General features: G+C 39.9%; 1 protein-coding gene across 1 annotated transcript in view; it reads right to left on the bottom strand.

Moving 5' to 3' along the window:
• LOC148019528 (Transducin/WD40 repeat-like superfamily protein) overlaps positions 1-25,235 on the bottom strand; it is a 162,418-nt gene that overhangs the window by 9,498 nt on the left and 127,685 nt on the right. Inside the window, exon 7 of the mRNA XM_087701021.1 lies at positions 16,330-16,377. Coding sequence (XP_087557147.1) covers positions 16,330-16,377 — 48 coding nt within the window. The remainder of the gene's footprint in view (positions 1-16,329; positions 16,378-25,235) is intronic.

The raw sequence follows: 25,235 nt of genomic DNA, 5'->3' as shown, positions 1-25,235 counted from the left end.
GTTGTATGCTGGATCGCGCACCGAATTCTGGCTGGAGCCCGTCTTTAAATGCATCAACGGACCACACGCCTTGTTCTCCTTTTCGTAGGCTGGCCCTCCAGTTGCGTGAAACTGACGTTATTTTCTGGTTCTTTTGTGACCAGTCGACTGCACGCTCTGGAATTTCTCTTGCCAGCCCAATTGCACTTGCATCACAAGTACAAGTTCAGCAGAGAACAAGTTCAGGAAAGGTGCATTGATGGCCTGCGTGATCATTAAGAAGGGGGCTGAATACTAGTTGTTTCTGCAAAGAAGCTCAATTTCCTGCGTGACCAATTTTGTTCGAAAGATAAAATTTGTTCCTTACTCTTCGGGTTTATTTACAAACCAACAACAACTGCCTGCCATTAAAATCAGGGAAGTACTTTACTTTGTCTGCAAATTTCTTATCTTTGCTTTCCAATTCCAGTGTATTAATGGCAGAAAAAAGGAAAGAGAGAGTAATGGAAGGTTCTAGTTCTGGGGACCACCCTATGGTAGATCCCCATGAATCAGAAATGCAAAAAGAACAGTGGGAAGAATTTTTTGCTACACGAGAACAATTTGATGATCTTACTGCTCGTGTACAGGCTCAGGGGGTTCAAATGGAATTTTTAACCCAAACACTCACTAAAATAAAATCTCAATTAACTTTATTGTTAGAAAGAGATAAAAATAAGATAGAAACCTCGGATGTCCCATCTTCATCGAAAGATTTAGATGTGACTATGCGAGATCCTAAGGAAACCCACCACAAATTGAGGGATAATCCAGTTCTAAAGGATATGAAACCCCCTCAGTTTCATGGGGAGGAAAAAGATAGAAATAAAGATACAATCTTTAATTTCCTCAAAAAATGGGAAGATTTACATAAACTTAAAAATACCCCACCACATCTCCAAGCACTGGAGGCTAGTTTAACTTTGGGGCCCAAAGCATATAAGTGGTGGCGAACTTTAAAGGAGGCAAATAAAATACCTGAAACTTGGGCTCAATTTGAATCCGTCTTTTTGAAAGAATTCCTTCTTGAAAATGAAATGGAAAGAAATTGGGAAGATTGGGATTATGTCAGACAAAAGGGAAGACCCCTGCTGACATATCTGGAGGAATATCGTGAGATAATCCTCAAATTGGAAGGAATAGATGAATTTCAAAAAACAAGAGGATTCATTAGGGGACTAGATAAAGCCTATAAAAAGGAGTTCACCTAAGACGCTGGAAGAGGCAATTAAATTTGCATTAATCAATGAAGATAGTATGCGTCCAGGTACACTCACTAGTCTCACTGATACGGAGCCCAAGTCTAAGGAATTGGAAACCTCAAAATTTGTAGGCAAATTTAAAAGGAAAATGCCATTTTTAAAGGGTAAAAAACAACCTTTTGAAAAGAAACCATATGTGAGGCCAAAGTTAAGTCCTGATGACTTTGATAAGACCAAAAAAGAAAAGTTGTGTTTCAATTGCCTATCCCCTAACCATGCTGCTTGGAATTGCCCTCAAAAGAAAAAGAGGGAAGACAAAGGAAAGGATAAGGACAAGGGCAAGGGAAAAGAAAAACAAATCCATGTAGTGCAGACCTTAGAATTAAAGGGGCATGAAAAGTACAAATCTTTAGAGGTCCTGCACATGGATGTACAACACAAGTGTTGTATGTTCACTTCTATGTGGCAGCCTACTTTTGGGCCACATGATTTACTTAGAGTACATGGATTGATAGCTGGAAAGAGGGTTAGAGTCATGATTGATGACTCTGCTACACATAATTTTATTAATTATACACTTGTCAAAAAATTGAAACTTCCCCAACAAAAGAGTGGACATCAATATGTTGTTCGTATGATGCAAGGCCAAGACAATAAAATATGGGATACAATGGTATCTAATTTGGAAATTGAGATTCAAGGATATAAAGATAAACTTGATTTCCAAATTATGAACATGGAAAGAGCTGATATTGCTCTAGGGAGGGAGTGGCTATGGGGATTGGAACCATCCTTAAAACGTAGTTACCATCATAATATACTAGAATTTGAAAGGGATGGTAAGACTTTTGTCATTCAAGGTGAACATGAAGTATCTGATAATCCTTTGTTGTGTTCTACTGAAGTTCAGGAGCTGATAAAGAAGGAAGTTTGTGAGGTATATATGTTATGGTGTCTTTCTGTACAGAAGACTTTCACTTTCTGTAATATAAAGCAACAATTTTCTTATGATTGTGAGTTGAATGTTAATAATGAATTAAGTAGTTTGTTAGATGATTTTAAAGATGTGTTTCCTTCTGATTTACCAAGTGGCCTTCCACCAGATAGGGGTGATATAAATCACCCAATTGACACAAATAAGGATATACACCCTATTTCTAAACCACCGTATAGGTTAAGTGAAACACAACACCAAGAAGTTGAAAGACAAATTAAGGATTATCTTGATAAAGAGTTTATACAACCCAGTAATTCACCTTTGGCTTCACCAATTTTATTAGTAAAGAAAAAAGATGGTTCTATGCGACTTTGTGTTGACTATAGAGCACTTAATAAAATAACGGTGAAGAATAAATTTCCTATGCCCAGAATGGAAGATCTTTTTGATCAATTGCAAGGGGCAAAATTCTTCACAAAGATAGATTTAAGATCAGGTTATCACCAAGTAAGAATTAAGGCACAAGATGTTCCCAAGACAGCATTTTGTACTAGATACGGGCATTATGATTTTTTGGTGATGCCTTTTGGCCTCACTAATGCACCAGTTACCTTTATGAAGCTGATGAATAATGTTTTACGGCCCTATCTAGGACATTTTGTAGTAGTCTTCTTGGATGATATCTTGATCTTTAGTAAATCAAGAGAAGAACATTTGGAACACTTGCAATTAGTATTCCAACTGTTAAGAACACATTCCCTTTATGCGAAGAAAACTAAATGTGAATTCTTTGCACAAGAGGTCAAATATTTGGGGCATATTATCTCGAAAGAGGGAATCAACATGGATCTAGAAAAAGTAAGGGCAATTATTGAATGGCCATCTCCAAGGAACCTGGAAGAGTTGCAGATCTTCCTAGGTTTATCTGGATTTTATCGTAGATTCATTCGAGATTATACCAAAATAGCTGTTCCAATGACTGACCAACTTAAAGGGAAAGGAAAGAGCTTTAATTGGGGAACAGACCAAAATGTAAGTTTTCAAAAACTTAAGGTAGCTATTGCTACAGCTCCAGTATTATTAATATTGGATCCCAATAAACCATTTGTGGTTGAAACTGATGCCAGTGATAAGGCGATAGACGCGGTCTTATTACAAGAAGGTCGACTAGTTGCTTTTGAAAGCAAGAAATTAGACCGTGCAAAACAGAATTATTTTGTTTATGAGAGGGAGCTATATGCAATAGTACATGCAATGAAGAAATGGAGGCACTATTTGTACGCTGCTAAGCTTTTGATTTTATCGGATCATGAAAGCATTAAGTGGCTTAATGATCAACCGGATTTACACGGGCGTAAAGCTAGATGGGCTGAACTCCTCCAAGAGTTCGACTATGAGATAAGATATAGAAAAGGAAAGTATAATATAGTAGCTGATGCACTCAACAGAATGCCCATCATTAATGAATTGAGTTTTACTCAGTTCACTTCCAACTTGCTTGAATCTTTAAAAGGGAAATGCCAGGTTGATCCGGCATATTCCAACATATGGGAAGCAATAATAAATGGGGATCCAAATGAACGTGCTTCTACTGAGGAAGGAATATCTGAGGATGTTCAACAAGGAAATGGAGCATCAGGGGTTGCTCAAACTGGATTCAAGTGGAAGAATTTTACCATTGATAATGGTTATTTACTCTACAAGGGTAGGGTATGTGTCCCGAAAGATACAGAAATAAGGTGCCAGATACTCTTTGAGTGTCATGATACTCCTAGCGCAGGACATCCAGGGGTTAATAAGACTTATAGTCTTATTAAAAGGTAGTTCTATTGGCCTGGAATGAATAAGGACGTCCTTGACTATGTGGTCAAATATAATAAATGCTAGGTTAATAAAGCTGAAAGATTAAAAACGAGAGGACTTCTCCATCCACTAGAGATTCCTTTGGGAAAACGGGAGAGTATCTCCATGGATTTTATTGTTGCTTTACCTAGAACACAGAGGGGGCACGACTCTGTGTGGGTGATTGTGGATAGGTTAACCAAAATGGCTAGGTTCATTTCAACTTCAACTGATGTTAAAACACCAGAATTGGCTAGATTGTTTGTAGAGAACATATACCGATTGTATGGCCTTCTGGCAAATATAGTTTCTCATCGAGATAGAAAATTTGATAGCCAATTTTGGCGTGCGGTATTTAGGAAATTGGATACTAAACTTAGCATGAGTACGGCGGATCACCCGCAAACAGATGGGCAAACTGAAAGGGTTAATCAAATTCTTGAAGATATGCTTAGGGCATATGTAAGTAAAAGGCAAACTAATTGGGAAGAATATCTACCGATAGCAGAGTTTGCATATAATAGTGCCAAGCACTCTTCCACTGGATATAGTCCATTTATGTTAATGTATGGGTTTTAGCCCAGAGCTCCTTTTGCAGTAGGACTGCATAAGGAAAAGGTTCAGGCAGCTAAAGACTTTGTGGAGGATATGAATAATATGTTAAAATTTGCTCAAGAAAATATTAAAAAGGCTCAAAATCGAGCTAGAGCATATGCAGATCCTCACCGAAGAGACATCTCCTTTGAAGAAGGAGAATTGGTCTATCTTAAGGTGCCTGAACAAACTAAAACTATGAAAAAGGGACAATGTCCAAAGCTTTCACCAAGGTATTGTGGTCCTTTCATAATACTTAAAAAGGTGGCAGAATTGGCTTACAAGCTCCAACTACCGGCTGGTAGTAAAATACATCCAGTTTTTCATGTAAGTAAATTAAGGAAGAAGCTGGGTGATTTGGATAATCTAATCTTAAATGATGATATTGAGGAGCTATTAAATGACCAATCTAATCCACATGAATTAGAAAGAATATTAAATGTTCGTAATAGACGAACAAGGAATACTATTTATCAAGAATGTTTGGTTAAGTGGAAAGATTGTTCAGAAGAAAGCTCAACATGGAAGCGAGTAAGTACTTTAAAGAAAAGGTTTCCCAATTTACAATTAGACCTTTCAAGTATTGTTTTCGAGGACGAAACCCATTCTTAAGGGAAAGGAAATGTGACATTAAAGTGACATTTAATGTGACATTAAGGTTACAAACATTAAAACATTAATGTGACATTAAAGTGACATTTCATGTGAAATTAAGATAAATCAAGGGGAACATGCACGAGGACGACCGTCCGGGCTCTTGGGCGCCCGAATGGGGTTTAGGGGAGCCTAGAACCAAAGAGAGTCCAAGAATAGTAGGACTCACCAAGGTTTGACGGGCTGGCAATCGGATCACGATGGTCTGGCCAGCAATATACTAGGCAAGGCTGGGAGGTGAAGAAATTACTCGTGCTCATTCATCCCGACTGCTTTCTCTGGCTTTTATGGTCTTCTTCAGAGTCATCTATCATTAAATCTCGAAAACAAGCGAATATCATAATTGTTAAGCATACTACGTTGTTTTGGGGCGTTTATAGTGGTATCAGAGCTTTGGCTCGGTCCTCACCCCAACACTGGTAGTGCTTACAATTATAAGTTTGTTTATTTTCAGTCCTTGCATTGAGTGCTTGAGCATATTTTTTCTTAAGAGTCTCAATGGATCAGTCGAGTGTTATCCTTCAAGCCATTCAAAGTCTTAGAGAGGAGAATCAGCAAATTCGTGACCAACTTCTCAAACTAGAAAAAGTTGAGAATCCCAAAGAATTCAAGGAAAGAAGCCCATCTGCTTCAAGAAGACAAGGCCATACCAATGAAAGGAGCCGATCAAGAAGTCCAACTACTTCTAAGAGGCAATCTCATTCTACTTCAAGACAAAGAAAGAGTTCGCGTCGAAGCTCATTCTCTTCTTCAAAGTCATCTGGCGCCTACTTTGATGACCCTCTTTTAGTGATGAAGAGTCACACCCTTCTCGTGAAAGACCTCATCATCATCAAAGGCGTCGACATTTTTCACCCTCGTCTCCATCTTCATCCCCATCAAGCACTTCATCATCTTCAATCTCAAGATCCGAACATGGATGAAGGCATAAGAAGAAGAAGAAGACTAAGTCACTATCTCAACTTGAAAAGAAGATCAAGTTCAGTATGTATGATGGTTCCCGAAATCCTGATCTTCTTCTGAAGTTTATTCGTCAATTTCAAATTTTGTATGGTCGTGACAAGTATAAAGAAAAAGAAAAGATTAAGTTTGCAGCTTTACATTTAACCGACTTAGCCCATACTTGGTGGACGGGGTTGGAATATGATCATGCTGCCCCAAAATCATGGCGGTCCTTTGTTCGCATGATACAAAGCCAATTTCTTCCTGTTCATTTCAAAAGAGATGTAAAAATGGAATGGGATCGGCTTTGGCAAAGGAAAAATGAGTCACTTGGTGACTATACCAAGAGATTTTGGGAGCTACTTTTGAAGGTCCAACATTTCAAGAAGATTAGCATTTCGGAAAAGCTTAGGAAGTTTCAAGGAGGTTTGCATTTTAAACTTCGTACTGCTCTTAATCATTATCATTGTTCTAGTCTCACGGAACTCATTGACCATGCTGAGCCATGGGAAATGGAGCACAATGGCAACAAATCATTCCAAAAGAAGGATAAGAAGAGAGTAGCTGATGATGAGAAGTATTCAGCCCCAAATGAAGGACAAAAACAGCGGCAAAAGCAGCCATCAAATCAAAAGAAGATGAAGCCCTATGCACCTCCTAATGCTCCTCAATTTCGCTCCAATCTATACCCACAAGCAAAGCAACTTTCCGAAGAAGAAAAGCAACGCTTCATGAAAGAAGGGAAGTGCTTTAAATGTAGACAAACAGGCCACATAGTGAAGCAATGTCCAAACAAGGGACAAAGCAAGGTTTCTGACAACAGCCTAAGTCACCAGTGAAAACCAATGCTATCAGTGATGTAGTTGCAAACACAACTCACACTCCAGAGACACGCAAATTATTAAAAGCTTGGGGATAGTTGCACGGTAAGCAAGCACTATTCTTGATAGATCTTGGGGCGAATGAAAATATCATTTCCTTGCAATTAGCTAAAGAGCTTGGATTAAAGAATGAAGAGATAGACACTCCGGCAGAAGTTCGCCAAGCTTTAAATGCTGATGAAGGTGACACAGTGAAGACTGTGACACCCTACATTGGCAAGCTCAAGTTTCAAATTCAAGGCTACAGTGACAAAGATACCTTCTGTATCGGAGACCTTGATGGTTGCGATGTGATTCTTGGCATGCCCTGGAATCATAGAGTAGATTCAAGCATCTTCTCTCAGAAAAAGAAGGTAGAACTCACCAACAAAGGCAAGAAGTACGAGATCCAAGCTGGAGTTTCTGGAGACACCATACCTATGGTAAGCCATATGCAAGTCTCTAGAGCAATTAAGGATTGTGTTCAATGTTGTTTGCTTTATGTCACTGATGTAAAAGATAATATGAATGCTGAAAACCAAGAGCGACTTCAGCTCTTGGAAAAGTATAAAGATTGTTTTTCGGAAGATCTTCCTTATCAGCTTTCTCCAGAAAGGCCAGAAGACCATCATATTGATATTATCCCGGGCAGTTCTCCTCCTAATATAGCACCATACCGTGTGAGCCGTCTTCAACAAGAAGAAATCAGAAAGCAAGTCAAAGACCTACTCAACTGTGGGCTAATTAGGCCAAGTAGCTCACCATTTTGTTCACCGGTTCTTCTTGTTCAAAAGAAAGATGGCACATTCACGATGTGCATTGATTATCGAGCCCTCAACAAAATCACTGTGAAGAATCGGTTTCCTATTTCCAGAATTGACGACATTTTGGATCGTCTAGGAGGCTCAAAGGTTTTCAGCCGCATTGATCTAAAGAGTGGTTATTATCAAATTAGGGTAATACCACAAGATGTACACAAAACTGCTTTCCGCACTTCATACGGTCTTTATGAATTCTTGGTGGTTCCTTTCGGATTAACCAATGCACTAGCCACCTTTAATTGAATGATGGAGCGCATCTTTAGAGAGCATCGACAATATGTCGGTACTTTCTTTGATGATATTCTTGTCTTTAGCAAGAATGAAGAGGAGCATCATCAACACTTGGAAATTGTTCTACAATTACTTCAACAAAATCAACTCTTTGTAAATGGTAAAAAGAGTGAATTTTTCATGCATAAAATAAATTACCTTGGGCATGTCATCTCTTCTGAAGGGATTCAGATGGATCTTGAAAAGATCAGGATAATCCAAGAATGGCCTCATATTCATGATGTACATGAGGTGCGATCGTTTCTTGACTTATGCTCTTATTACCGCCGCTTCATCAAGCATTTTGCACATATGGCTTCTCCACTTCATGACCTTACAAAGAAGATCTCTTTCCAATGGAAGAAAAAAGAGAAGGCAGCCTTCACAAGGCTGAAAACAGCTCTTACTTCTGGACCTGTTCTTATCATTCCAGATCTGGTAAAACCATTTGTGGTGGAAGCAGATGCTTGCGGTGATTGTATTGGTGCAGTGCTAAATCAAGAAGACCATGCCGTAGCCTTTGAAAGCCGCCGTCTAAATGATATGGAGAAAAGGTATGACATTTATGAAAAGGAGCTCTTAGCAGTGGTTCATGCTTTGAAGATATGGAAACATTATCTTTTAGGCAATGAATTCCTTATTAAAACTGATCATCAAAGCTTGAAGTATTTCAAAACTCAAAAGCATTTGCAGGAGAAACATGCAAGATGGGAAAATTTATTGTCTATGTTTCATTTTCAAATTATGTACACTCCAGGGAAACAAAATGTAGTTGCTGATGCACTTTCTAGAGTGCCTCGCATTGCAACTATTACAGTGGCTCATCATGATGATTTTCAAACGATGAAGATACTGATTTTGCAGCAATTTGGTCAAATTTACAGCAAGGAGGTTCTCATCCAGATTATTCCATCAAAGACGGTTACCTTCTCATGAACAATCGCCTTTGTGTCACTCTTCCTGTTCGACAAAAGGTGCTTAAAGAAAGTCATGAACCCCCTTATGCAGGGCATAGAGGGAGGGCAGCCACTCTAAGTGCAATTGAGCGCTACTTTTATTGGCCAACATTACAAAGAGATACACATAACTTCATTGAGGCTTGTTTGGTATGCCAAAAATCCAAGTATGATAGGTAGAAGATTCCAGGATTGTTGCAATCTCTTCCAGTGCCCAAAGATCCATGGGAATCTATCACAATGAATTTCATCTCAGGTATTCCAAGAACACCTCAAGGTCATGATATGATTTGGGTCATAATTGATAGATTCAGCAAACAATCACATTTTATTCCATGTCATAAAACATTGAAATCCGCACAAGCTGCAAGACTTTTCATTCAACATATCTTCAGATTACATGGTATGCCTTCTGAGATCATTTCAGATAGAGACTCCAAATTCACAAGTAACTTTTGGCGTGCTTTATTTGAGAATTTGGGAACCACTTTAAAGTTCTCCTCAACTTTTCATCCTCAAACTGACGGCCAAACAGAGGTGATGAATCTCACTCTTTTGGATATGTTGAAAGCTTATGTTAGTGAACATAAGTCACAATGGGAGAAATATCTTCCATTATTGGAGTTTGCTTACAACAATACAATGCACTCGTCCACAGGGAAAGCTCCAAATGAAATAGTACAAGGTAAAGTGATTCCTCCTCCAATTATTCGCACTAAAGATAAGATTTTTGCTGCTGATGAGTTTGCTTCAGATTTAAAAACAGCAATGGATCAAGTTCGAGCCACTATCAAAGTTGCCCAAGAGCGACAAAAGAAGCAAGCAGATAAACGAAGAAAACCTTTGGCTTTTGAAAAAGGTCAATATGTCTTGCTAAAGTTTGATAAAAGCAGGCTCAAACAAGGTTCCGGTCAAAATTCATCTTTTCCGAAGCTCTCCAGTAGATACTTTGGACCCTTCAAAGTGATTGAAAAAATAAATGAAGTTTCTTATCGACTTGAGCTTCCTGCTCATTGGAAAATACACAATACTTTTTATGTAAGTTTGCTAAAACCTTACATAGGACCAGAACCAAAGGAACCCATTACTGAAGATCCCCCAGAAGTTGAAGAAACAAAGCAACTCTTGAAACCTGAACAGATTTTGTTTCACAAGGATCGAACCACGAGAAGTGGCCTTGTGACACGAAAATTCTTACTAAAATTCAAGAATCTACCCACAACAGATGCACAGTGGGTAGATGAAAAATTCATGAAGGATTACCCAAACATTCTTCAGCCATATCAAGAAACTTTTCAGCTGAGGACAACTGAATAAAAGCCAGAGTGCTGTCACAACTCTATAGAAACAGAATTTGTATCCTTTTTCATTAATTTGTCCATATAATGATTTATTGAATTTATTTCCTTTGCACTAATTAGATATAAAGAAAAGTGCATTGGAGCTGGCCACTGATGAGTAGTCACAGGTTATGGTGGATCCACGGGGTGGGTTAGAGAAAAGATAGTTCACACTTCCACCTATATGGCCCGATTGGACGCGTGTGACCAGAACTCACGCATATCAAGGTTAGACTCGCACACAGAAAGGATTGATGCCTTGAAGTGTGGGCTAGATCCACCAGAACAGACAGTTACAATCAACAAGATGGCATGATTATGAAATGCTTGTATAATGCGCATGTGTGGGCTGAAAGCTTGAAATGCACATTTCTTTGCATAGGAAAGTCACATGAAGATTCTGATACCGTTTTTGCGATGTACACCGAAAAAGCTTTCATATGACACCCATATTGGGGGGTCCCTAAATTTTAGGAGATCCCTAAATTTTAGGAGGTCCCTAAATTTTAGGAGCCTCGAATTAGCCTAAAAATGCTAGTCCTAAAAAATAGGGATGCCATTCTAAAAATAGTAAGTTCTGTACTCTGACTATGCTTACTAAATTTGGTTGTTTCTATTCTTGATAGTATTCAGTCCAAAAAGGAAGGCCATAGAGAAGAGACAAGTGTCAAGACACTTGTCACACAAGTTTCCAAGTGTCCCACCACTTGTCACATCTCATGACAAGTGGCTGGACACTTGTCTTGTGCTACTCCACTTTCCCCTTTTGTACTAGCTTTTCCCTCTCCTATAAATAAGAGCTCGTTTTTCTTCATTCAGCATCATTTTTCTTTGCTGTAAACTCATGTACAGCACCCACAAATAGCCAGAAACTGGCCCCATCCATCCCCATCATCATCCCCCACTTCTCCATTATCAAATTCCTCCATATTTCCTCTCCTATCACTGCTGTTTTACAGGACAGCAAGCCTGTAAATTCATTACAGCACCTCCTTCTCAAGCTCTTTCTTCCATTTTAGCAACGAGAAGCAAGCCCTATCCATGTACTACTGTTCAACAATGGAGAAAGGCTGATTTCCCCTCTTTCTTCTCTCATACTGTAAAGAAATCAATTCTTATCATTGCATAATAGATAATGCATGTGTGTTTGTACATCTTTGCATGATCTTGTGAGAGTGAGAATTACTTCTTCTCACTCTCAGGTTGATTGTAACTGAGCTCTTCCCTAAGGGACTTGGATTGAGCAGAAATACATTCCTTCGGGGGGGGTTTGCCCATCTTCAACCCTCAATCTTGTCTCCATTACTTTTACATTTTCATGGCTGTAATTTTGTAAGTAATTTTCATTTTCAGCTTTAAGTGTTTATTCTCTTTTATATTAAATCTCGAAAACAAGCGAATATCATAATTGTTAAGCATACTACGTTGTTTGGGGCGTTTACATTCGCATGCTGCAGTTCATGCTTCAGGCTTAACTATGACTGGTCCACTTATAGTTTCCAATCTTCTCTTGTTGATATTTCTCTTTTATCTCTTAACAGATCATTGGACATTTTCTGTGTGTATTCAATATGTGGGATACCAAAACTGACCTATGGACGTTACTAGGATACTGCTTCCATTTGTGGAGTGCTCTCTGCCATCATGCTTGTTGTAAAAGCTTGTGTATTCCATGACCATGTCCCGTTAAAAAAAAGTTTTCGACAATCAGAATCTTGAGCATCATAGGCGTCGTGCAGCTTTAAATCGCAGAACTGAGTATCCGGAACGCTATTTCATGCTGATTGCCGTTAATCTCGTATCTAAATCTGGCTTTTCGAGCAAAAAGATGCTGAGTAGTAGTGCTCACTTGCAAATCAACGCATCTGCCCTGCAAGCGGACTTGTGTTTATTTGGCAATTGCTACAAACCATCCCGATCTATGAACAACACAAGAGGGCAAGGACCAAGAATGGGTTGAGGCACTCAGAGCATTGATTTGCCAAAAAAAGGCTACAACTGAGGAGAAGAGGGAAAGTTTGCTGAAGGCAGAACGAACATAGGTACAGGCATTAGCTCTGCAAGCAAGACTTGCAGAGGGCCAAGAGGTGATGTGCGGAGTATCTTGGGCAAAAAGGAGACTATCAAGATGCTTGCCAAGGTAGAACAAGTTCAATTTGGTGAGGGTCTACCCTCTGCAACACTTCGCAACACTAGGGGAGATCAAGGAGTCTGATGCATCATTGTGGTCTGCAAATGGCTCAAATCTTGGCTCCTGCAACTATTAACAATGCTCCAGCTATAGTAAGTAGACTACAGTCAACACCTCAGTCGAAATGGGTGATGTCATAGTCTCTTGTAGCAGACAAAGACACCACACAGTTTGCTTTGATTTACTCTTCACAAACTTCTTCTTCTTGGGACATTCACACCCTTAGCTCTGATATCTTCTTCACAGACTTCTCCTTCTTCTTGGGACCTTCACACCCTCAATCAGTACTCTAGATGCTCAGGATGAAGTGGAGAAAGCCATGGCAACACCCATTTGCAAGGGAGGAGCAAGGTCTAAGAGATATGAAAAGATCTTGGCTTGGTACTCCATGGAAACTCCAAAAGGAAGCCTACAGGGAAGAAAGAGAAGACCTCTTTTCAAAAGTAACTATGAATGGATCTCTTACTAACTCCCGAGAGGCCTTTACAAGTTTACCTCTAAAATTTGATGAGGGATTGAAAACGAATTGCCATTTCCCCTTGCCTCCAATTTGTCCAAGCCTCTTGCCATAACTTGTGTGGTCTTCAAGAAAGCTGCCATCCCCTTGTGGTACTCCATCACTGTTCCTTACAGCTCTTGTCCCTACTGTACCTATCTGAACTAGGGGTTTTTTTTTTTTTTTTTTGGTAAAATGTAACTAGATGTGAGAAAAGAGAAAGAACAAAGGACCAAATACCTATGCTCTGATACCAATTGTCATGGAGAGGACTGGGGAGAGAGAAAGAGGAGAGAGAAGAAGTGCAAAAGAGAGAGAAAGAGAGTGACGAGGAAAGAGAAAGACTAGAAATGGAGAGAGATAGACAGGAAGAGAGAGAAGACAACCATGAAAGCTGGAGATAGGGAGAAGATGAAGGAGACTTGTATTATTATAATCTGATGGTAAAAAATCCAATCCCTTACACCTTTTATACCGGCTAGTGTAGCTGGTATTTTATCCTCATTATTTTATTTCCCGTCTCTTACATTGATTATATACTTATGATGACTTTATACCTCTACTATTCACTTGTGTCTCTTGTAATAACTCGATGGTTGCATTGCTCTCTTGCTCTTGTTAATGATCTTCCATTTGCTTGGTGACTGTGTTGTTCTACACTTGAGTACCATCAAACCTTGTCATATTTTCTTCTCCTCTAGATAGTCTTGCTATATTTTGTTGTAGCCATAGATAGCCGGCTTCCACCTTTTCTACTTTTCAAGTTCCTACATTACAGCTTGATCCTCTTGCACTTGCAAATCTCGCATGAATCTGTAGAGAGCTAGGCCTTCTTTTGAATGAAGCATTAGCCGCATAACTCTTTCTCCTTTCATATTCTGAGCACCCCCTTGCCCCCACCTGGCAACCCACCAAAAAAGGGAGGGGATGGGGGGAGGGGGGAGACGGGGGCAATGGGTGCTTCGTATTTGTTCCCATGTCTATAAGACAGTTTGTTCTATGCCAGAAATGTATTGCATGCTTTGATTAATCTACTTTGCACTTTTGGAGATGTCAATTTGAGGCTTGGAGTTATCCTTGCAAGCAAAGGAACTACTGCGATGCTGATTCCTTTCTGAGCAAGATGAAACTTCCTTATTGTTTCCGGTTAACTTACAAGGGCATCCGTCCTTGGCTCCCAATGGCATTGTGGGGGTCTTTAGAATCTAGTCAGATTTTCTTAGGCATCAACAAGGGTTCTCATCTTGGCACTTCGGGCTTTGTTGCCTGGGTAGCGATTGCTAGTCAGCCTCGTCTTCTTGCCAACCTCCTATGCAGTCGTCTCTCTTTTTCTTTCTTAATGAGTTGTTATATTATATTATGTTCTCAAATGAGCACAAATCAGATCACAAAATAGATACAAAAAGGCAGCAAAGAAGTAGAAAAGATTGCCGTATGCCAAGAAACTAAATCCTCCCTAGAGAGAAAATCAGCATGCTGAATAAGATCTAACTGCCAGTGTAGAAGACCTTTGAGTTTGGCAACATGTCCCTGGATGCCTGTAGCAGAGTCGAAGATGAAAGCATTTCAGGTCACCCCATTATGCGAACACACAGGCCACCAATGATCATTCTCCAAAAAAAGACCTTGCATTTTAAATGGTGTCTTGTTCAGCCATCATTCCATTGCAGCGTCATTTTCCACCAGGTCTTAGATTTATGCATGCCCCAAATCACATAGGCTTTGGTTACCAGCCAATGATGATCCTACATCACTGGCTTCTCTCTCTCTTCTTTTGATGTAATAGGTTGGCTTTTCTCTCTCTCTTTTTTTCGTAAATCTTCTCTCTCTTTTTTTTTTTCATAAAAGGTAATTGTATTAATTACGAAAAAAGGTACAAGATTACATGATTACATGATTACAAAAGACACGAGGGCCCTAGGCCAACGTGTGGAAAATCCCAGTACTAATCCACGAAAAAGGTTACACCAATCATGGCAAAGACCCAGAGGCAATTGCCATATGCCAGGGAAGCGAATCCTCCCGAGGGAGCAAGTCCGAGTGCCGAATGAGATCTATCTGCCAATGCAAGAGCCCTTTAAGCCGGGCAATGTGTCTCGGTACATTAGAGGCCGAATCAAAGAGAAAAGCATTCCGCGTGGTCCAAATGTGCCAGCATCCCCACTATCTGAAAAAGTGGAATAAGATCTTCATATGTAACTGTGGCGGTGTGGGGTACTTTGGGTGCACAAAAACCCAATCGAAAGGAGTTAGTGAGGACCCCACTACTACGCGCCAGACTTGCGACAAGAGTGACCGGATATTCTTGGCAAGTGGGCAAGAAAGAAATCGATGTCGGGCTGATTCCACAGTAGTGGTATAGAAGAAACAATTGCCATTCGAGATTCTACGCTTGGAAAGGGCCGAGGCAAGAGGAAGACCACCAATCATTACCCGCCAAAGAAAGACCTTGCATTTGAAAGGTGTCTTATTCAGCCAGCCCTCCATAAAAAATCTTCTCTCTCTCTCTCTCTCTCTTATGGCTACCCTAGTGCTAAGGCACTTTATTTTATTGACCTGCTGACCCAAGTTCAAATCTCTCCTTTTTCACATTTCCTATACTAAATAACTGGGGCAGATGTAGGAATTGAACTCAAGATCATCTGGTCACCATGCATTCAACTTAACCAACTGAGCTACACCTATTTGCTCCCCCCGCCTCCCCCAAAGAAATTTATGATGTCCCAGCCAAAGGTGCCATGACTATCTCCATTGCTCTTACTGTTCCATACCACCCTGTTGATTACAAACAGTAGGATACTTTTTATCAATACAGCATCTAAAGGTATGCCTCTAGATAACAAGACACCACTGCAAGAAGAACCTGTCTTAAACATTTTGAAAAATACATGTAGCTGAAACTTCAATTGGTTAATTCTTCCAAGTGCAAGCTAAGATCATACGAGTGCCTAGCTATGCAAACCAAGATAAACCCTTCTAAGTGCAAGCTTTGGACTAAGAGCTATCCAACTATGCAATGCTTATACCCAAGTATGAGGCATGGGTGAAACCCAGTTATTGATACTTTCAATGAAAATGATACGTTAACTTCTACAATTGAAAAACGGCCACACTTCATGAAGAGATGGCATCCAAATAAAGACATTCCCTTGTATTTCTATAATCAAAGGTGAAACCTGGAACAATGCAAAGCTAAGGACTCTCACTTTTAACTCCAGATTTGCATTTCCCAGAAGCAGGAAGTTGTTGTTTACCTACAAAATAAGTTAACAGAAATCTCAAAAAGGAAAAAAAAGGGGAAAAAAAGAGAAAAAAGTTTATGCTGCCAGCTTTGGTTTTACCTTCATTAAAACAGATAGAAAAAACAAATTTACTGAGAGACAAAAACAAAATTTATTTATGAGCATCTCAAACACATTTGAAAGCATATAAAATTTGTAAGAGATGGAGCTAGAAATTGGGCAGACTGTGATAAGGAAAAGTGCAACATGAAAGAGAGTATATAGCTATGAAAGTGCATTCAGAAAAGGGAGAATAATGGACAAAAACCAGATGAAATGTGCTCTTGACTAGATTGCAGAAATATCTGACTGTGAACATCATCCACTGTATTTAAGAAAGCAACTCAAGGATCAACAAATATTAAACGTGCTCAAAGCTGCTCCAGATATTAGAGATTGGAAATGCACAATCCCATCATAAAATGTATTGTACCCACTGTCCTCAAGACCTTTGGTTCTTATTAACTGCAAGGTGGAAAGTGTGTTCACACCCATAAGCACACATGTATACACAGAAGTGTATTCACATATAGAATGATTAATATCTAACAAACTACCTTTGGGTCGTGGATGGATGAAGCCTTCATGGGACACATGAAATAGCATAGTTGTGAACCTCTTAACTCAAAGAGGTGGTAACTAGTCCCTGAAAGTGGTTCTTTGAATATAGATGGAAAGACTAGAAAGAGGTGGATGGTAAGAGGATGCAAGAGCATAGTATCGTCTTCGGATAAACTCAAAGGCTTGTAGCTGAGCACAGTTTAGAGGTGTTGAGAATTTGCAAGGCTAGTTAGGGTTAGTCATATTAATTTGGGTTCAATAGAACCTTAGTCCTAAAAAGGAGCCTATGATTTAAGCACTGCTGTAATACTACAAGAGTTTTAATCTCTAGAGGAATTTACTTAAGCCACCATGAGATGGAGAGAATCAACGGATGTATTCATCCATTTAGGGTGGTGCAATGTGATTGAGGACTGACCTTGGAGGCATCCAACCTAACCCTAACCATCATGGACTAATCCTTGGAGGCATCCAACCTAGCCCTAACCATTATCATGGACATGCCATGATCAAGTGTATGGATTAATTCTTGCTCATGCCATATGAATCTATACACCATGCAAATGCACCCTTAACAGGACATCCTTGAGCCAACCATGAGAACCCACCCTTGTCATGCCATCATAGAACCTTCGAGAAGTTATGCCATGTCATTGCTTGCACCATCGATGATGCCATCATGGAACATTCTAGATCTTTAGCCGCCCTCCAACACCTATAAAAGGAGGGGATCGCCATAGAGCTCCTTAGTCTTACCAAAGCCAATCTTGGGAGCTCAAGGAGTCAAGACCTCCAAGTAAGTAACTTCGAGGTCCAGTTCTAGTTCTTATCTAGTCATGGTATCTAGTCTTGTCTTGTCTTCCATTATACTCTTATTGTCTTGTCACCTTACAATCTCATAGTACTATATCTTGTCTAGTACTCTCTTGTATCTTGTTCATCCCCGTCGAGGGAGATCTTGTAATTCTGATATCTTGTATCTATACCTACCGTCATGAGTTGTGGGATCCTTCATATCCTATCGAGTCCTGTTGTCTATACCTATGGTCCCGAGTTGTGGGATTTTCCGTATCTTGTTAAGTTATCATTGCACCTTGTGCCCCTATGTGGAATTATCTTGTAATCAGAATTCTTGTAACAAATCTTGCATCTAGTCTAGTCTCTCGAGCATAGTCTAGTGCTCTCATAATAGTTTGGTAAGATTGCTTTCTAGCCCTACTGAGCACCATGGAAGTGACCTTTGAAAGAATCATGGCCTCCCTTTAAAACGTCCAACAACAAATTCAAGACTTGAATAAATGACAAGCGCAACTTCAAGTAGAACACCCTATGCATCTAGGCCCTGTGCTTCAAGAGATGCAAGATCAGATCAGAGACTTGCAAAACAACACAGGAACTGATTAGATGATTCCACGTGTTTATTAACCCCCAACAAGAGAACCCAAGATCAGCATGCCAGAGAAGTTCAATGGTGACTGTTCGAAGTTCAGGGGATTTGTGCAACAAGTAAAGCTCCATATCCGCATGCAACTGGATAGGTATCCAAATGATTCTTCCAAGGTGAGATTCATTGGGACTTTACTTTGTGATCAAGCTTTATTATCGTTCGCTCCAATCTTGGAAAAGGATATGCTAGTACTTCATAACTATGAGGCACTTCTTTGCAAGCTCACTTCCACATTTAGAGATGCAAACACCGGTTGAGTAGCAGAAACAAAACTTCGGAAGCTACGATAATGTAACCGCCCTACCTTTGCTTATGCATATGAATTTAGGTAATTAATCTATGACCTCACTTGGCATGAGGAGATCAAGGACCTCATGCTCAACCAATTCAAATGGGGTCTTTGAGATGACATCAAGAACCTCATGCTTACTATTCCTGAGACAAAAATACTCATGATTATATCATGTAAGCCATCCAGTGTGATAATAAATTGTTTGAGACGAAGAAAGAAAAGCGAGAAGAATTAAGGCCTTGCTAATGGATCCCAATTCCAATTAGAGAAGAAACCAAGCCCGAACTGATGAAAATAGATAATACCAAATTCCAAATAAGAGGGCAAGAACCCCAAGAGTTGCTGCAACCATCCTCCAGTAGGAAAACGAGGATGTCCGGTTGTAAATGAGACCGTACAACCGGACCTTGATATAACAAAGGGTCTCTTGATCCCAGCCACACCCATGGAAATTTTCCTTGTCACAATCCAGATATTCTTTCTAAGAAAGACCCTTTTCCTCAAAGCCCTGGTTGACACTGACCTTCGCATGTTTCATTGATGATGGCTTTGTGACCAAGTACCAAATTTCAGTACTCCAAAAGATTAATCTTGCACCAGCTCAAGTCGTGGATGGAAAACCTCTAGCATCTGGAGATATTACCAAGGAAACCCGATTACTCATGGTAACTCATGTCAATCACAAATCTCGTGTATGCTTTAATATCATATACAGTCCCACAAATCCAATCATTCTTGGGATGCCTTGGCTAAAGAAACACAACCAAGAAATTGATTGGATTAGGTAAAAGATTACATGTCATGAAAATCAAGGAAAGTCGGTATATCTAGGAGTCAAAGCCTTTATGCACATAGCAAGGCAAGAACCGACCTACATGATATATCATATAGCAGCTTAAGAATCTAGTAAGGATAAGTCAACTACCAAGCAGGTATCAAGAATTCTAAGAATCTTTGAAAAAAACAATGTAGATCTCCTGCCCGAACACAGACCATATGATTGTGCTATAGAACTCCATAAGGGGCCTTAACCACATTTTGGATCCACCTACAGGCTATCCCCTCATGAACTAGTTGAACTACACAAGAACATTGATGAGAACTTAGCCAAGGGGTTCATTAGGCACTTAAAGTCTCCTACTCGAGCCCCAATTTTGTTTGTGAAGAAGAAAGACGTGTCACTTCGAATGCGTATGAATTATTGAGGACTCAACAAGATAACAATCAAGAATTGATACCCTTTGCTGTTGATACTTGAGCTCTTGGAACACCTTGGAAAGCCAAGATCTTTACAAAGATTGATCCATGAGGAGCTTACAATCTTGTACGGATTAGGGAAGGAGATGAATGGAAGAAAGCCTTCTGCACAAGGTATGGTCACTTCGAGTATATTGTTATACCATTTGATCTCACCAATGCTCCTGCAGTGTTCCAACATATGATGAATGATATCTTCCGAGAGCATCTAGATGATTTTGTAGTTATTTACTTGGATGATATCTTGATATTCTTAAAAGATCCAAAGGAGCATGAGCGCCATGTAAAATTAGTTTTGGACAAGCTAAGAGAAAAGGGACTATATGCAAACTTGAGAAGTGTTTTTTCCATTAGACACAAGCGGAATTCTTGGGATACAATGTCTCGCAGAGAGCAATCTTCATGGACCCCAAGAAGATCGAGTCTTGACCTCTTGCTGTAGTTTATCAAAATAGCCTATCATTTCTGACCTATGCATTCTTTATGAGGGCAATCACTTGTACTGTGGCAGACACCCACATGTGTCCATGATGTTCCATGTTTCCTTGACTTTGTCAACTTCTACAGGATATTTATTAAGGATTACTCAAAGATAGTCACAGTACTTACCAAATTCATAGGAGGGCAATCACTTGTACTGTGGCAGACACCCACATGTGTCCATGATGTTCCATGTTTCATTGACTTTGTCAACTTCTACAGGATATTTATTAAGGATTACTCAAAGATAGTCACAGGACTTACCAAATTCATAGGAAACTCAAAGTTCCATGGATCCTAGAAGTCGAGAAGGCATTCCAGACCTTCAAAACCGCTTTCACCACTGCCCCAACCCTAGTCCACCTAGATCCTACCAAGCCAGTTTTCTTGGAGATTGATGCATCAAACTATTGTCTTAGGAGCCATCTTGCCGCAACATGGAGGTGATCGTCATATGCATCCAGTGGGATTACACTCAAGGAAGTTCTCCCCTCCAAAGATAAACTATAAGATCCATGACAAAGAACTCCTTGCCATTGTAGATGCCTTTGATACTTGGCGTCATCATCTAGAGGGTGCATGTAGAATACTCTATGAAAACTCGCATTCTCAATCGAAGACAATCCCGTTGGAGTAACTTCTTATCTAGGTTTGACTTTGTCATCACCTATCATCCAGAACGCCAACAATGCTTTATTAAGAAGATCCTACCTAGCACCTAAGAAGGAAGAAGAAGCTTTTGATCAACAACAAGCAATACTACTCAAGCCAGAGCATCTCCAACTAGCAGCCATCTCCAATTGTCACCAAGACGACCCTACCTTGATCTAGTTAATCCATGAAACCTTGCCGCATGATGATTTGGCCAACAATGTTAAGAGAGAAAATCAAGAGGAAAAAGGAAATAAAGTTTGTGAGTTTCATGAAACTAATGGATTGTTATACTATAAGGATCTACTTTACATCCCTCTAGGAAAGCCGAGACTCTAGGTACTCCAACAATGCCATGACACCCTAGCAGCAAAACACTTTGGAGTTAATAAGACCTTAGAGCTTATTTCAAGAGATTTTTTGTGGCCCTAGATGTGGAAAGAAGTTAAGGAATTTATAAAATCATGTGATACCTGCAACAGGACTAAGGTACCTCGTCACAAACCACATGGCCTCCTGCAACCTTTGCCCATTCCAACGCGACCCTGGTCTTCTCTGTCCATGGATTTCATAACAGATCTGCCCAAATCAAACAAATATGACTCTATTCTTGTTGTGGTAGATAGATTCACAAAAATGGTCCATTTCATCCCTACCACCAAGACTATCACAAATGCAACTACCGCTACACTCTTCCTTAGATAGATTTTCAGATTACATGGACTCCTAGACAACATCATCAGCGATTGGGGTTCCCAATTCATATCTAGTTTTTGAAAGAGCCTTTGCAATCTCCTTGGAGTCCAAGTTAAGTTATCCACAGTCAATTATCCACAAACTAATGGTTAAACAAAACGGGTAAATCAAGTCTTGGAACAATATCTCCGCTACACCATCAACTACCATTAGAGTGATTGGTTTGAGCTCTTGTCCTTTGCAGAATTTGCTTATAATAATAATAGTATCCATGCATCTACCAAGAAAACTTCTTTCTTTGCAAACTATGGCCAGTATCCAATAAGATGTACATCTCTTCAATCAAATAAAGAACCCTGCGACCCGAAATAAAGCTCAACACCTAGCACATATACACCAAGAACTCAAGCAACAAATCCAAAAGGCTCAGAATCAGTACAAGCACTATGCGGACCAGTATCCTCTCCGACATCTAGCATACAAAGTTGGTGATAAAGTATGGTTACTCAAACATAACCTCCAAACAACAAGGCCCTCCACCAAGCTAGACCACCAAAGATTTGGGCCCTTCACTATTGTAGCCCTGATCAACCCAGTTGCTTACTAACTCCAACTCCCCAGCACCATGAAGATCCACCCACTCTTCCATGTTTTATTGCTCGAGCCATACCATAGCTCTCCACTGAGGGGGTAGAGATCTAATTCCCCACCACTTGTTGAGATTGAAGATTATGAAGAATTTGAGGTCGAGTATGTCTTAGACTTGAGGATCTATGGAGGTTGATTGGAATACCTTGTTCACTGGAAAGGATTTGACATCAATGATTGCACTCGGAAACCTACAAAATATCTCCAAAGAGCACCTCTCCAAGTAAAATAATTTCACAAGAGAAATCCAACGAAACTTGGATTACACCACCAAGCCGCTCCTCATGAAACTCATTGCTAGAGGAGGGGGTGATGTCACACATATGCCATGATGAAGTGTACGGATTAATTCTTGCTCATGCCATACGAATCCACACCCCATACGAACGCAACCTTAATAGGACATCCTCGAGCCACCCATGTGAACCCACCCTTGCCATGTCATCATAGAATCTTCTAGAAGATATGCCATGTCATCACCTGCATCATTGATGATGTCATCATGGAACATTATAGATCTTTAGCCGCCCTCCAATACCTATAAAAGGAGGGGCTTGCGATAGAGCTCCTCAGTCTTGCCAATGCCAATCTTGGGAGCTCAACAAGTCGAGACCTCCAAGTAAGTAACTTCAAGTTTTAGTTCTAGTTATCTAGTCATGGCATCTAGTCTTGTCTTGTCTTCCATTATACTCCTATTGTCTTGTCACCTTGTAATCTCGTAGTACGAGATCTTGTCTAGTATTGTCTTGTATTTTGTTCGTCTCCGTCGAGGGAGATTTTGTATCCATACCTATGATCCCGGGTTGTGGGATCCTTCATATCCTATTGAGTCCTATTGTCTATACTACGGTCCCGTGTTGTGGGATTTTCCATATCTTGTTAAGTTATCATTGTACCATGTGCCTCTACGTGGGATTATCTTGTAATTAGAATTCTTGTAATAAATCTTGTATCTAGTCTAGTCTCTCGAGCATAGTCTAGTGCTCCCATAATAACCGTCATGTACTTGCCTATTTAAAGGCACCTCATCAAGTAGTAAAATTATAATGTGTGCATTGATCAATCTCTTTCTTTTCACCTTTGCAACACACTTTTAATTAACGAATTGAAATATCTACAAAGGGCTTTATAGTCAACCAAGCACACTCAAAGATAGGTAGAAAACAACACGGAGCCTAAAGGCTACAATGAACACAAGGCTACAAGAATAGAAGAATGGGATCAAAAAGTGGGCACAATTGTGGGTGATGTAGATGATATCCATCCATGGAGCAACCACATGAGCAATTAGCCATAATAATAATCCTCGAACACAGCCCATATAACCGTGGATACTCGAGGCCAAATCAAACATAAATGCATAGCATGTTTGCCATACATCCCAAAGACCAATCCAATTTATAAAATGAAAAAGACAAGGATATGATGATTGTGAAGTGGTCCTAGATGATAATCTTGTCCAAAACCCAAGAACGGATGATGGTACGCTGAGCTGTAACTAAAGTCCATGCTCATGCAATGAAACACTACACCTATCTAGCACCTATGTAAGAGACAAAAAGATAAACAAAGGTCTCCACACATATAGTATAGAAGACATATCTTGTTACACTTGTTCTCCCTAAGTTCTAACAATTGATTGTCCCTTTCTGTGAGCCAACAGTTCATGCCTTTGCGCTGAGCTGACAAGTCCAGCCCATTTCACATGCACAGCCTGTCCATGTTCAGCCCCACTATTCCAACAGCTGAGGCGGCAGCTCCAAGGCAGGCCCATTTCCCCATGCACAGCCCACCCAGGTTGCTGTCATGTTCCCACGGGCAGCTCAATCAGATTGCTGATAGCACATTTCCTATGCACAGCTTGAGCATGCCATGCCAGCGCAAATAGGTGCATGACACAATGAAGTGCAGTCCTGACAACAGCTACCACATTAAAGCCCCCGATATCCAATGCAAATCTGCCACCTGATGCCCTACAGTCACAAGTTAAATTATTATTCTTCCCTAAACCTTAATCAGTATTAAGTCACTTAATCGTTCCTGTTTGTGCACATTGACCCTAGCAAGCATAAAATTTGGGGATTTCATAATAGACATCAATTTTCCCTAATTTTCTTCAAGAATTTTGGAGCTTTTGTCTAAAAATCCCAAATTCACCAAAATTTAGGGGATTTCCCATTCAATGCTTCAAAATTCAAATTTGTGCCAAAATTTAGGGCTTTTCACATTCGAGCTCAAATTTCATAAAATTTCAATAATTAAATTTGGGGCTTTTGTGAAATTTTCCCAAATGCATTGACATTGAGGCCAATTACATCTTCTACATTGACATTCGCGCATATCGGAGACCTTTTAACTACGAATGTTCATCGAAGCTATCAATTTTTTGAAAAAGTGTACTTTTCTGGTCTCTTCGTTGCTTTAATTTTGTGCTGCCCCTGCATTTGTACCTTGGACAATTGCTGGTTCAAATACCAGCAATTTCAACAAGCAATGGCAAGGCAAAATGATTTACTCAACATATTTAGGGACTCAGAGAAATTGGATAGCACTATTTATCCCATGTAGGCATACATGATAAAGCATGTTCATGCTGCCAAGCAGCTTTGGGGTTATGCATGTGGTTCAGATGTTAGACATGCAAGCCGGGTTACAAAAAATTCTACAAGTTTTTCTAGCTTGTCCACTATCACTAGTGGTTCTTCCACTAGCTTCTCCTACACCTCCCACAATAAATTAGTTGAGATGGGATGGGGGTGATGGCCAAGCTAATGCTTTGATTGCACTCTTGTGCAAGAG

Source organism: Lygodium microphyllum, chromosome 19, assembly GCF_053477565.2.
Source record: "Lygodium microphyllum isolate KBCC chromosome 19, Lygodium_microphyllum_v1.1.10, whole genome shotgun sequence".
NCBI lineage: Eukaryota > Viridiplantae > Streptophyta > Polypodiopsida > Schizaeales > Lygodiaceae > Lygodium > Lygodium microphyllum.
The sequence above is the reverse complement of the archived record's forward strand: the minus strand, read 5'-3'. Positions and strand labels throughout refer to the sequence as shown.